This window comes from Tasmannia lanceolata, unplaced genomic scaffold, assembly GCF_043159265.1.
Source record: "Tasmannia lanceolata isolate RefF3 unplaced genomic scaffold, GAP_Taslan_0.1 ptg000018l, whole genome shotgun sequence".
Lineage (NCBI taxonomy): Eukaryota > Viridiplantae > Streptophyta > Magnoliopsida > Canellales > Winteraceae > Tasmannia > Tasmannia lanceolata.
The window spans coordinates 6,083,767-6,096,466 of NW_027518695.1; the positions used below are offsets into that span (position 1 = coordinate 6,083,767).

The 12,700-nt window shown below is 40.3% G+C and overlaps 1 protein-coding gene across 1 annotated transcript; it reads left to right on the top strand.

Annotated features, from left to right (window-relative positions):
* The first annotated feature begins 1,667 nt into the window (after nt 1-1,667).
* Nucleotides 1,668-11,130, top strand: HA1 (H[+]-ATPase 1). Its single transcript, XM_077359251.1, has 16 exons — nt 1,668-1,893; nt 3,614-3,733; nt 3,833-4,069; nt 4,184-4,945; nt 6,898-7,020; nt 7,129-7,233; nt 7,760-7,904; nt 7,979-8,143; nt 8,257-8,495; nt 8,637-8,669; nt 8,766-8,847; nt 8,952-9,112; nt 9,297-9,470; nt 10,194-10,376; nt 10,478-10,659; nt 10,799-11,130. The coding sequence occupies exons 1-16, from the start codon at nt 1,837-1,839 to the stop codon at nt 10,893-10,895; spliced, it is 2,865 nt and encodes a 954-aa protein (XP_077215366.1). The 5' UTR covers nt 1,668-1,836; the 3' UTR covers nt 10,896-11,130.
* Nucleotides 11,131-12,700: the final 1,570 nt, after the last annotated feature.

Sequence of the window (12,700 nt, forward strand, 5' to 3'; positions counted from 1 at the left end):
GGCTGGTCTGATGTGCGATAGACCAGCCGCGGGAAGGACGCTAGCAATTCTCAATTAATTTTTAGTCAAGAGGATAAGGTGGAAAGCTATGGGCACCGCACCGACGTGAGTCCCGTCAAGGCTCAACCGTAAAAGGGGTTTTCTCCCAAAATTTGGACCGTGACCATCCTAATGCTTCCGTTAAAGTGCCGTTAATCTACAGTATGAGTGAGTGACGGAGGTGTACCCCTTCCAAACGGTCTTTGACAGAACTGTTAGTTATTCATATGCCCAACTGATTCACGGGCACATGGCTAGAATAAAGTGCTCAATAAGATAATTTAGTAAAATCTGAGCTGTTGGATTAAACCGTCCTTGCATTATTTGCAGTTGCGTGTTTGAACTGGTCATCAGCAACAAAGGAAGAAAAGAGTTTACATGAGCACAGATGAATGGAATCAAGGGGTTAAATGACACTGGGGTGAAATTACAGGAGAAAAATGTCGGAATCTGTTTCTTGCCCTAAGAGGTAGTATTCCGGAATGAGTTCTATTCCCACTTCTTATCCCTATTTCAAATAGACAGAGAGACTTTTTTGTCAGAAATTATTGTGCGTCAATTTAATGCAGATTAAAATTCCAAAGGAGGAAAGAAAATTAATATAATGCTATTAGCTTTATAAAAAGTATGAGTCGGTGGGACCGCTCGTTTAATGATCAAAACTTGGAAATATCCCTGTGGTAGAATTCCATCCCTTTCGCGAACGGGAGATTTTTAGTAGAATTCCATATGGGTCCCACCAATGAATTGCAATTTTATTTTTATTTTTTGCCTAAAATTAAAGCTGAAATATTAAAAGCAAAAGGAATGCTAAACTCAAAGGAGCCCTTGCCAAAAAAGTGTACAAGGGCTCTCCCATTGGTCAATTTCCATATGGCTGTAATTTTTCTGTGCCATCATAAATGGAAATTGACCGATGCAAATTTTTGGCTCCGTGAGTCTAGCATTCCTCAAATATATAATCAGTTTGGGAATCAGAATTGAGAGGACAAGACATTTTCCATTTCCTTTCCCGATTCTTATGGCCAAAATATGAGGAGCAGAAGATGATCTTGGAAAACTTTTATAAAACGATTTAAAAAAAGGAATTTGCTAGCGTCCATCTCAAAAGGCATTTGGATGAAAGTCTGTCGCATAAGAGAGCAGCCACCTCATGAATAATGACAAAATCGGTTGAAAAGTGAGCCTGTATGGGCCATATGTCTGCTCTCTCATGCAACAGAAGTTCCGCGAAATACCTTTTGGGATGTGCCCTAGCAAATCCCAAAAAAAAAAAGGAATAAATTTGTTTGCACTCCGTACTTTTAGAGGGTTAACGGTCGTGCACCTTTTCGAGAATAGAACCGGCAACGACCGGTCATACTTATATGTGAAAAAGGCATTGAAGAATCAGTTGTTTAAGTTGTATAGGCTTGCGAGAAGTGGGTCCCACAAATTACAGCCGAGGATTGCGAGAAGTAGGTCTCATAAATTACTAAAAAAGTATTTTAAGGGAGTGGGGCCCACAAGAGGTTGTGGTGAAAGGTAAGAGTATATATACGCGACGGGTTTAAGCGGTGGGTCACACGTGTCCACGTGTCAGAATGAGAGGAGTATAAATACATAAAACCAGGAAGGTGAAGCGGAGTAGAGTTTTCTCTTTCTAGTATTTTCAAGGGAGAAGGAAAAAGTTAGAGATTTCTCTTATTTTTCTCCTTCTCCGGTTCTATTTTTAGGGTTTCCAGGTTCGCAGTTCTTCGTTTTTTTTTTTTTTTTCTCTTGAGGTGTGATTTTTTTTTTCTTCTTTCTGTTGCGAAGATGGCAGTCAATAAGGCGATCAGTCTCGAAGAGATTAAAAACGAGTCGGTTGATCTGGTATGTGATTGAAAGGAATTTCATTTTCTCATATTTCTTCTCTGTTTTTTTTTTTTTTTAAGATTTGTTTGTTTCATATTTTTGGATCGTCACGTATAAGATCTTGCCGTTTTAGATTGAGATTCTGTATTTTTACCTTTCTGTTTTGCCTTTTGTAGCTAATTTAGGGATGTTTGTTCTTGTGTTTTTTATTTTCCTAAGAAAATATGGTTTTTTTTTTTTGGCTTACTGTTGCTTATTTTAGGAAGCTGGAATGAGAAAGAGAGATCTGTAAGGGATGATTTAATGTAATGTTTGATTTTGCTGAAAATTTTCAATCTGTTGCTGTGGAACTTAAATTCTTTTCTTTTGTTTTTTTGGCTCTTCCGTTGATCTGAACGTGAGAAATGCCTTTTTGCTTCTTTTCTTTGTTTGTTATTCCAGATTTCTTTGAATCTCAAGATTTTCATCTAATTTATTTATTTTATTGTCTTCTTTTGTTCATATCAAGCACGCGATATGTGATGGCAGAGCTATCTCTCTTCGTTCTCTCCTTTGATATTTTTTTTTTTTCTTCTTCTTATAAGAATTCGAAGTTTATGTTTTCTTTAGTTTTGCAGTGATACGTTTATTTGTTGTCTCCTTTGATCTCTCTGTTTTTTGGTCTAGAAAGAATTAAAGGTCTATGTTTTCTTTATTTTTTAATGTTTTTCTTTAATTTTGCAGTGATGAGTCTTGGTTGTCTCTCCTTTGAATTTTTTTTTTAGTCTAATGAGAATTAACATTCTTATGTTTTCTTTAGTTTTGGAATGATTTCACCGCTAGAAAGATCTGTTCTTTACTTTTTTGTCTTTTTTTAAAAATAATCCCCTTATTTTCATCGTTATTTACTAGTCTATCTCGTCTGTAATGGCGGAAAGTTCTTGTTCCTCATCTTAGACTTTGCTCAAATCGAACTTAAACCGAAATTTGTTCTCTCCTTCCAGATCTTCTTTAGAGATCTGGAAATTTTCCGTTTGTGGAAAGATTTTCATCCTTCCCTGTATCTCAAAGGTGTTCTTTGCCTCTCTCTCTCTCTCTCTCTCTCTCTCTCCCAAAATCCGAAGAAATTGTACCTTTCCTAGGTTGCGGTCTTTTGCTTTTCAATCTTCGCATTGTAGGCTCAGAGCGCTCGCAGAGATAAAACAGAGGCTTTTTTTTTTAATTTGATTTTTTGCAAAAACCAGTTATTTTAATTCAACGGGTCATCGAAGCTTGCCGTAATATCGCAAAGTTCCGTGTACGTCTTGTACTCACCACGTTTTTTTCGTGTTCTTCTCGTTTGTTGTTTTGGGGGACTTTGGCTGGGGTACTTCCATCGTACTTTTCTCGTCTCGAATTTCTCCATGTTCCCAAGAGAAATATAAAATAATAAAAACTGCTATTTTGTTAGTCATTTTTCAGGAATTTATTAGAAAATGGCAAATGGCACTCGGCATAAATTACAGAAGTGCCGGATTTCTTCGTTGAGCAAGGCACCTGTCTCGATGACCAGGATGCCTTTGACCCACAAGTCTTAATAGTTGATACTGACATTTTAGAGCATAGTTGAGGGTTTTTTGGTAATTACGTGAAAACGGACAAAATTCCTGTTTCTTTTTGGAGTTTTCCCAGGTTTGTTTTTTTATGGGAGATGGGTTTAACTGTTTATGAACGGCGTATGGTCTGGGGTACTGAACCTCTGTTTTTGGTGTGTGTTTAGGAACGGATACCAATCGAGGAAGTGTTCGAGCAGCTCAAATGTACGAAAGAAGGTCTATCATCGGAGGAAGGAACCAATCGGCTTCAGATCTTTGGACCCAACAAGCTAGAAGAGAAAAAAGTTCGCTACCACACCTGATGGAATCATTTTTTTCTTCTTCTGGTCTCTATTTTTTTTGGATCTTAGTTTTCTAAATCTCCCTACAAATGCCAATTACAGGAGAGCAAAATCCTCAAATTTTTAGGATTTATGTGGAACCCCCTGTCATGGGTCATGGAACTGGCCGCTTTGATGGCTATTGCCTTGGCAAACGGAGATGGGAAGCCTCCAGATTGGCAGGATTTTGTGGGAATCGTTGTGCTGCTGGTTATCAACTCCACCATCAGTTTTATCGAAGAAAATAATGCCGGTAATGCCGCAGCAGCTCTTATGGCTGGTCTTGCTCCAAAAACTAAGGTAATGAGATGGTTAGAGCTACCCAAAATTTCTTTTTACCGTTTTCATGATCTTGGTATCGAGTATCCAAAGGTTTTCCTTCTGTCAAATGTTTTTTGGTTGTATTATATCTAGGTTCTCAGAGACGGTCGATGGACAGAGCAAGACGCAGCTATTCTAGTTCCCGGAGACATTGTAAGCATCAAATTGGGAGATATTGTCCCTGCTGATGCCCGTCTTCTCGAGGGTGATCCGTTAAAGATTGATCAATCTGCTTTAACTGGAGAATCCCTCCCGGTTACGAAGAACCCTGGCGATGAGGTGTTTTCTGGTTCCACTTGCAAGCAGGGTGAAATAGAAGCCGTTGTCATCGCCACTGGTGTCCACACATTCTTTGGAAAGGCAGCTCATCTGGTAGACAACACTAACCAGGTCGGCCATTTCCAGAAGGTTCTCACGGCGATTGGTAACTTCTGTATCTGTTCAATTGCAATTGGAATGATTATTGAGATCATTGTCATGTACCCAATTCAACACCGCAAGTACAGGAACGGGATTGACAATCTCCTCGTCCTATTGATTGGAGGCATACCAATTGCAATGCCTACTGTTTTGTCTGTTACTATGGCTATTGGATCCCACAGGCTTTCTGAGCAGGGAGCGATCACCAAAAGAATGACCGCAATTGAGGAGATGGCTGGAATGGACGTGCTATGTAGCGATAAAACTGGGACTCTAACCCTTAACAAGTTGAGTATTGATACGAACCTGATTGAGGTGTTTGCAAAAGGTGTGGACAGAGAGCATGTCATCCTGCTTGCTGCAAGAGCATCAAGGACTGAAAATCAGGATGCAATTGATGCTGCCATGGTTGGGATGCTTGCGGATCCAAAAGAGGTATAACACAATCCTTATGCCTGGTTATACAATTACTTCTTTGCTTGAAGCCTAAAATTGTCTGTAGAAAGGTAAACTAGATAATATTGGGGATATAAATCTTATAACACTAGCATGTAGATAACGTGGAGGCATTAGCAGTTTATGGCTGTAGAAAGTAGCACAAATACTTCATAGGAGTTTGATAGAAACATTTTTATAAAGGCTAACTATATTAAAAGGGGATTACAAGTGCAGTTCAGTGGGTAAGGACGCCCAAATGTTCAATGTATCTGTAACTGCTTCCAATTTGGTGAGGAAATCCACCAATTCATTAGCACTTCTAGGAATACGTGTAAAGAAAAGGCCCTATCTCTTCACATCCGTTCATTCTCATCACATCTCTTCATTCTCATCAATGAATTTGTCTAGCCTTTAGGGACCATCTCCTTTGCTCATACCAATACAAACTTTTGGAGTAGTCACCTTCAACCTCAGGATATTTCTCCATGTTGTCAAGGAAGATGCTAATGCCCCTATGCATGAGCCTCCATCTCAGAGGCATCCGTAAGACCAATCGGTCCAGGAAAGGAGTAGATGTTAGTGCCTCTGGAGTCTGAAAATGCCACCAATTCCTGCCTTGCCAGGGTTGCTAAGAGAGCAACTGTTGACTTTGAATTTGATTGTGCTCTTGGATCCTGCGATTTTGGAGCCCATTCACTGTAAACATCTTGCCTTTCATAGCCGCCCAACCTAAGGATGGAACTTTGGGAGGGGCTCACAATACCCAAAGATTCTACCATGGAAGAGGTGCGGCAGAGGGACTAACTACCTCCAAAGTTCCCAAAGAGATAAACCACCAGAATCCATTTGTAAACTTGCCACAAATTGTGCTTCTCTGTTCCTATAGGATTGAGAATCCATTTGTAAACTTGCCACAAATTGTGCTTCTCTGTTCCTATAGGATTGCAACTGGGTCACCTGATACTGAGAAACAATGGTGATCTTGCCTCTTCCGCAGTATTATTAGCATTTTTTTTGCTCGGTATGTATAACTTTACTAAATAGAAAAGTTCTATAAAGAAGGGAGAGAAGTTCTACAGCAGACACGATGAGGGTAAGATACAATTACAATAGGGACTAGGACACATCAAGCCTTAAGAAAACCTGCATTGAGGATGTTCTAACCCATCATCAACTAAAATTCTTCTATGATAATATAGGGTTAAAATATGGAGGCAATCTCTGAAAACTTACCAGAAGCTTTGTAAACTTATGGGATATGTGAGCTATGGTGCAATTAAGGGCTCAAAAAAGGATCTTAGCTTTGTACATTGCTTCATGAACTGCCAATAGATGACTTTTTTTTATTATAGAAGATTTCGAAAACACGTTTCTGATCCAATTCAGAGATTTCAAGCTAAAAAAAGGGCAGCCCAGTGCACGAGGCTCCCGCCATTGCATGGTCTGGGGAGGGCTAGATGTACGCAGCCTTACCCCTGTTTTGCAGAGAGGTTGTTTCCGTGACTCGAACGCGTGACCACCAGGTCACAATGGAGCAACCTTACCGTTGCGCCAAGGCTCACCTTCTAGGGATCGCAAGTTAATAGCCAGAAAATCGATACTCCTTTTAAAATGGCAAGAAATTCTGTCAAAGAGTTGGGAGAAATTCCAATGTGGCATGGAAGGCCAAGATTCAGTAGAACCTTCATTGCCTGGATTGGCAGCATCAAGATTAAGCTTTGATCGTGTCTAAGTCTAAAGTCAGGTTGTGCTGCCTTAGTTGAAGGGGACTCTTTTTTTGATGATGCACCAAGGATAGCCGGAAGCTTATAATCAGAATTAATTTCTTAAGCTGGCAATGACCATTTGCCACTTTCTACCAATTTTTTAATTTTTTTTGTTTGATTTCAATGAGAACACGTAACATATTACTAAGTAACTCTGTTGATATAGTTTGTCGATCTGGACAGGCAAGAGCTGGTATAAGAGAGGTACATTTTCTCCCTTTTAACCCTGTGGACAAGAGAACTGCGCTCACCTACATAGATGCAGATGGCAGCTGGCACCGTGTTAGCAAAGGTGCTCCTGAGCAGGTATGTTGTATTCTTGTTTTCTTTTTCTTTATTTTCTTGGTAGGGATGGTACAGATGAACATCTGTATGTGTAGTAATTCGCGTGTTTTTATTGGTCTCCACAAACAGATATTGAACCTTTGCAACTGCAAAGAGGATGTTAGGAACAAGGTTCACTCTGTGATCGACAAATTTGCTGAACGTGGGCTTCGATCATTGGCTGTTGGAAGACAGGTTTGTGATTGTAGCTGTTAAATATTTCCTTTCTGCTTGTGTAATGGAATGTCCTCTTAATTTTTGAAAGATGACAACCATTTTATTAATTCTGCAATAACTATCTTACAATGCTGGGGACGAGTCATCCCCACATTTAATCCTCAACTAAAAGAGCCCCCCAAAAAGTGTACATTACACAGTCGCACCAGGCAATGAAACCTACCAGCATATGAAACCCCTACCCATGACAAAGCTCATCCCTACCGTTCACATAGACACAGACAACAAGTACATAATCATATATCAATATTGCGAGAATGGATCAGCAATATCACTGTAAATGGGCTGAAACATCCCAGACCTCAGATGGACCTCCTTCCAATACTCAAAATCTGCATCCAAGTGTCGTCAGTACCTTCTCTGAAAGCTTTCACAGCAGTGGCATTCACTAAACAGAGAGATAACTTTGGATCTTTGTGCCTGCAATGCTGTTCTTAATGGTTGGAATGCCCTTATATCATCACCTCTACTATTGTTTTGGCAGGTTGTACCCGAGAAAACGAAGGAGAGTCCAGGAGGGCCATGGCAGTTTGTTGGTCTTTTGCCTCTTTTCGATCCTCCTAGGCATGACAGTGCCGAAACCATCCGTAGGGCTCTCAATCTTGGTGTGAACGTGAAGATGATTACTGGTAATTTGGATCTTCTTCTTTTTCCTTGAATTACTATTTTGCTCTTTCCTTATCCCTACTTCTCATATTTTCAGGGGATCAGCTTGCCATTGCTAAGGAGACCGGCCGAAGGCTTGGAATGGGAACAAACATGTATCCTTCATCGTCATTGCTAGGCCAAGACAAGGATGCATCTATTGCCTCCCTTCCTGTTGATGAATTGATCGAGAAGGCTGATGGGTTTGCAGGAGTGTTTCCAGGTGGGTTTGACCTATATTATATATCTATGAAATTCTAAAAATACATTTTCTTGCTTAGCTTCCATGTTTGGGAAAACCGTATGGCTTATATGGGTTTGGCTTTTGTGAAACAGAACATAAGTATGAAATTGTGAAGAGATTACAAGAGAGGAAGCACATCTGTGGAATGACTGGTGACGGAGTTAATGATGCACCTGCTTTGAAGAAAGCCGATATTGGTATTGCTGTTGCCGATGCAACAGATGCTGCTAGAGGTGCTTCTGACATAGTCCTCACAGAACCTGGACTTAGCGTCATCATCAGTGCTGTTCTGACCAGCAGAGCTATTTTCCAAAGGATGAAAAACTACACTGTAAATTCTATCTATTCATGTTATAATTTTCATCATTTGAGTTTTGTTTCCAAAAAAATTTCATTTATAAAAGGTACCATAATCTTTCATTCATTTTGAGCAATAACTGGCCATTGTCCATTTGGTTTGTTTGATATGCAGATATATGCTGTCTCCATCACCATCCGTATTGTTGTAAGTTGCAGCAAGAGCATTCTACTGTCTTAATTTATTTTTCTAATTCTGGTATTGATTCTACTGCTTGTCTTTTCTTTGTTCACAATCTTGTAGCTTGGTTTTATGCTTATTGCTTTGATATGGAAGTTCGACTTCTCGCCCTTCATGGTTTTGATTATCGCCATACTAAATGATGGTGAGTTTTTTATCATGGAAACTTTGAATTCATTTGATGCCCCCCTTGCATCTGTCTGTTAAGTTGGGATTGAGTTTGTTTCCATGCAATGCCATTGATTCTAGGAACAATCATGACCATCTCAAAGGATAGAGTGAAGCCGTCTCCCATGCCAGATAGTTGGAAACTGAGAGAGATTTTTGCTACTGGGGTGGTCCTAGGAAGTTATTTGGGGTTGATGACAGTCCTCTTCTTCTGGATTATGCATGATACACACTTCTTCTCGGTAATCTTTCCCAAGATAGATTTAATTTTCTGCTAAACATCCTATATAATAGAAAAATGTTGATTGTTTTCTTTTATTTTCTGTTCATTCTAGGACTTCCATACATTTTCCACCATTCATTTCTAAAGCGTTTCTAGATTCTTCTAACACGAACCATCTGATACTTTGTATTGTTCTGATATAGGATAAATTCGGTGTTAGATCGTTGAGGGGAAGAGAAGATGAATTGATGGCTGCTTTGTATCTGCAAGTCAGTATTGTGAGCCAGGCCCTCATATTTGTCACCCGATCTCGTAGCTGGTCCTTTGTTGAACGCCCGGGGTTCCTCTTGCTCGCCGCCTTCCTTGTGGCACAGCTGGTAAGTTCTACTCATTTCCAATCCCTGTTTGCATCATTATGTGCCTGAAATACCTCTGGTAGTGCATCTTCTCATTCAACAACCTAAACAACAATAAAAGGGCACTTTTATCTTTCATTTCAGCAACAAGAATATTTTTTGCTACTTACAGTGGCATATTTCTCACGTAGATTTATCCCCATGTCCCCAGCTCCATCATCGTAACTCAGTTTCTTCTCAATAAAGTCTACTTAACTAGCAGAAGAATTTATTAAAAGTGTCGAACAGTCATGGGTCAAGGTAACCCCGAGACAAATACAGGAGACTACACGTTACCCCAGCATCTTATGACTTCTCATAGCACCATTTCTTTTGTCGCTCTTAAGACTTGTTCTTTTTCTTTTTTGAAAACCCATTACACTATGTGCTTAGAACATTTTATACACTCTGATATCATTCTGGAGCTCATTTTCCTAGGCATGGTCACAACTGATGTTGAACATTTTCAATGGTCTGCTCGAATAGGATTTTATCTTACTCGGCTGATTTTTTTTTAGATCCCTCTGGTTTGGGTTCTTGGCAGAGTTTCGCAGAGGGTTAAGAACAATTCTGCTGCCTGGCAGACAGATACAGTCAACAATAAGTCTATCCAGTCACAACAATAATCTAACACTGTTGTCATATTTTCTCGTGTTGCACCCGGGAAGTTAAAAACAATAATTCTAACCAGTTTTGTTTTTCCAGGTTGCTACCCTCATTGCTGTTTATGCTGACTGGGGCTTTGCCAGGATCAAAGGTGTGGGTTGGGGTTGGGCCGGAGTCATCTGGCTTTACAGTGTGGTATTCTATTTCCCGCTTGATTTGCTCAAATTTGCTGTCCGCTACATTCTAAGTGGAAAGGCATGGGATAATCTGCTAGAGAGAAGGGTATTATTTGATCCAGAGTCTTTTTATCATTTCAATTAAAAGGTAAGCATATTCTAAATTCTCTCAACTCGTGTACTCTGTGCTGTTGTTTTCCATTGTAGACTGCCTTTACTAGCAAGAAGGATTACGGGAGAGAAGAAAGGGAAGCTCAATGGGCTCTTGCACAGAGGACATTGCATGGTCTTCAACCTCCTGAAACTTCTAACCTCTTCTCTGACAAGAGCAGCTACAGGGAACTTTCAGAAATTGCTGAACAGGCCAAGAGGCGAGCCGAGGTTGCAAGGTAATGAATGCATCACATCATCCAAATCAATTACAAACTCTTTTAACTAAAACTTCAGAAAAACCCAATTTTTTCTGTCTAGATGTTTTTGTGAAAATGGTTGAATCACACTTTACATGCAAGCTTGCGATTGTTGCAGGCTTCGTGAGCTGAACACGCTTAAAGGACATGTGGAGTCTGTGGTGAAGCTGAAAGGACTTGATATCGATACTATCCAGCAGCATTACACGGTTTAATAAACATATAAAGGGAACCTAGCAAGAAGTGAAAATGAAATCAAATGAGAAGGAAGCTCTAACTAGTTATAATGTTTTTATAGGTCCTTAAATGCTGTAATTTTTCTCAGTTTCCTTTTCATTTTCTTGCACTAGGAGGTGCTATCTTGTAGCTTTCTGCAATGCATAGGCAAAATAACATCAATCCTTGTTTTTCTGGAATGGCCAACAAGTAGGTTCTTTTTTCTTCTCTTCATCAGTGAATCTAAACACCTGTTTGTATGTATGACGCACTTTTATGAGATATCTGAGCTTCATCACACAGAACCTGAGGTTTCCTCCTTTGGAATCCCCGTCAAAATTGAGTTTGAAGACTGAAATGGGTGTCTGTTGTTTACTGCTCGGAGATAGGCTTTTGCCAAATGAGAATTTTGTGCTTTGGTTGGCATCTGCTCTTCCAAAATTGATCCGAGCGGAATCCACGAGGTGTGGTTATGGACGTTGGGAGCAGGGGGATCGAGCGTTTTAGGCACTTTTTAACAGAATTCACCATGGGGGGTGAGTATCAAATTCAACTTATCCTTGATGTTGGGGGTTTGTATAGGGATCTGGATGGTACTATTGATGATTGAGGAGGCTTCCCAACGGACTTTGATGGCATTAGTGTTGCAAAGGGTGAGTGGGTATTAACAAGGGAAACCGGCCCTTTCAACTGGGTATCTCCAACACACTAGAGGAGACTTTTCTTGAGCACAAGGCCAACACGGAGGATGGGAGCAGTACCCACGAAGAACCAGTCTGGAAGAGATTTTTCGGGCCAATCTCTGCAGCGAAGGAGAACTCTGAATCCATGGCCACCACCGTATTTTGATTCCTTTTAGGTACCAAATCTCACGGTAGCTCTTTCCACAGATCGGAACTCATGCAGAGTATTGGGTCCCGACACCAAAGGTTAGTTGCCTGACCAATATGCTGAAAGCCCCGGCTAAGGCTAGGCCCTTGGACAAGTTAGGATCATAACATTTTTGCACACCAAATGAAAATGTAGGGTGAAAGAGGGTGTATGTGCCCCCTGACGACTCCACACTGGTTGGGATGAACCAATTTGAAGGGGATCCATTGACCAAAACATCCATAATAGAAAGCATTGACACAGTTCATAATGATGCTGATCCGTTTGATTTACCAATGCCAAATTCACAACTTTCTGGTAGTGAATTGGGAGCATTTTTATTTTTGGGGAAGGAAACCGCTGAGCGTTGATCTATTGTTTTGACTTGGTACTATTTGAAGCATGTTAATATGTGCTTCTTGCATGTGATGACATTATCTTGTATAAGTCCAAAACAAGCCCAGCTACTAGGCTCCACATAAAGGAACTCCATGTGCTTCTCCTCTCTAATATCCATACTCTATCAATGCTCAGAAAACTCGGCCTATGAAACTTGAAAAAATCATTTGATTACATTAATGAAAGACCATCACCTCCAACATTTCGGCTGATATAGTTGGTGTTTCACTTAATACTTATGTTAGGTGACTGAAATATATGAAAAATTAACATCTTAGATTCAAAACTCGCCTAGTTTATGTTGCAAAAAAAAGAATGCTGGGAGGGGAGGAGGACTGGCAATGCCTTGCTTGTCGCTATCGTAATTTTGGATGTCGTTTCAAATGCAGAAGGTGCTCACAGGCTAGATCGACAACCCCCCCCCCCCCCCCTGTCTTCTAGGTGTGGGGAAGGAGTATCTTCAGGGAGACCTAAGCATGTCCAAGACAAAAGTCTTGGAGCATGGTTTTGCTCCCCTTGCCAATACCTAAACTAT

Coding starts and splice junctions, on each gene's coding strand:
- HA1 (XM_077359251.1), top strand. CDS start 1,837: ATGGCAGTCAATAAGGCGATCAGTCTCGAAGAGATTAAAAACGAGTCG. Junction 4,070..4,183: donor GTCTTGCTCCAAAAACTAAG/GTAATGAGATGG, acceptor TATTATATCTAG/GTTCTCAGAGACGGTCGATG. Junction 7,234..7,759: donor CATTGGCTGTTGGAAGACAG/GTTTGTGATTGT, acceptor TTGTTTTGGCAG/GTTGTACCCGAGAAAACGAA.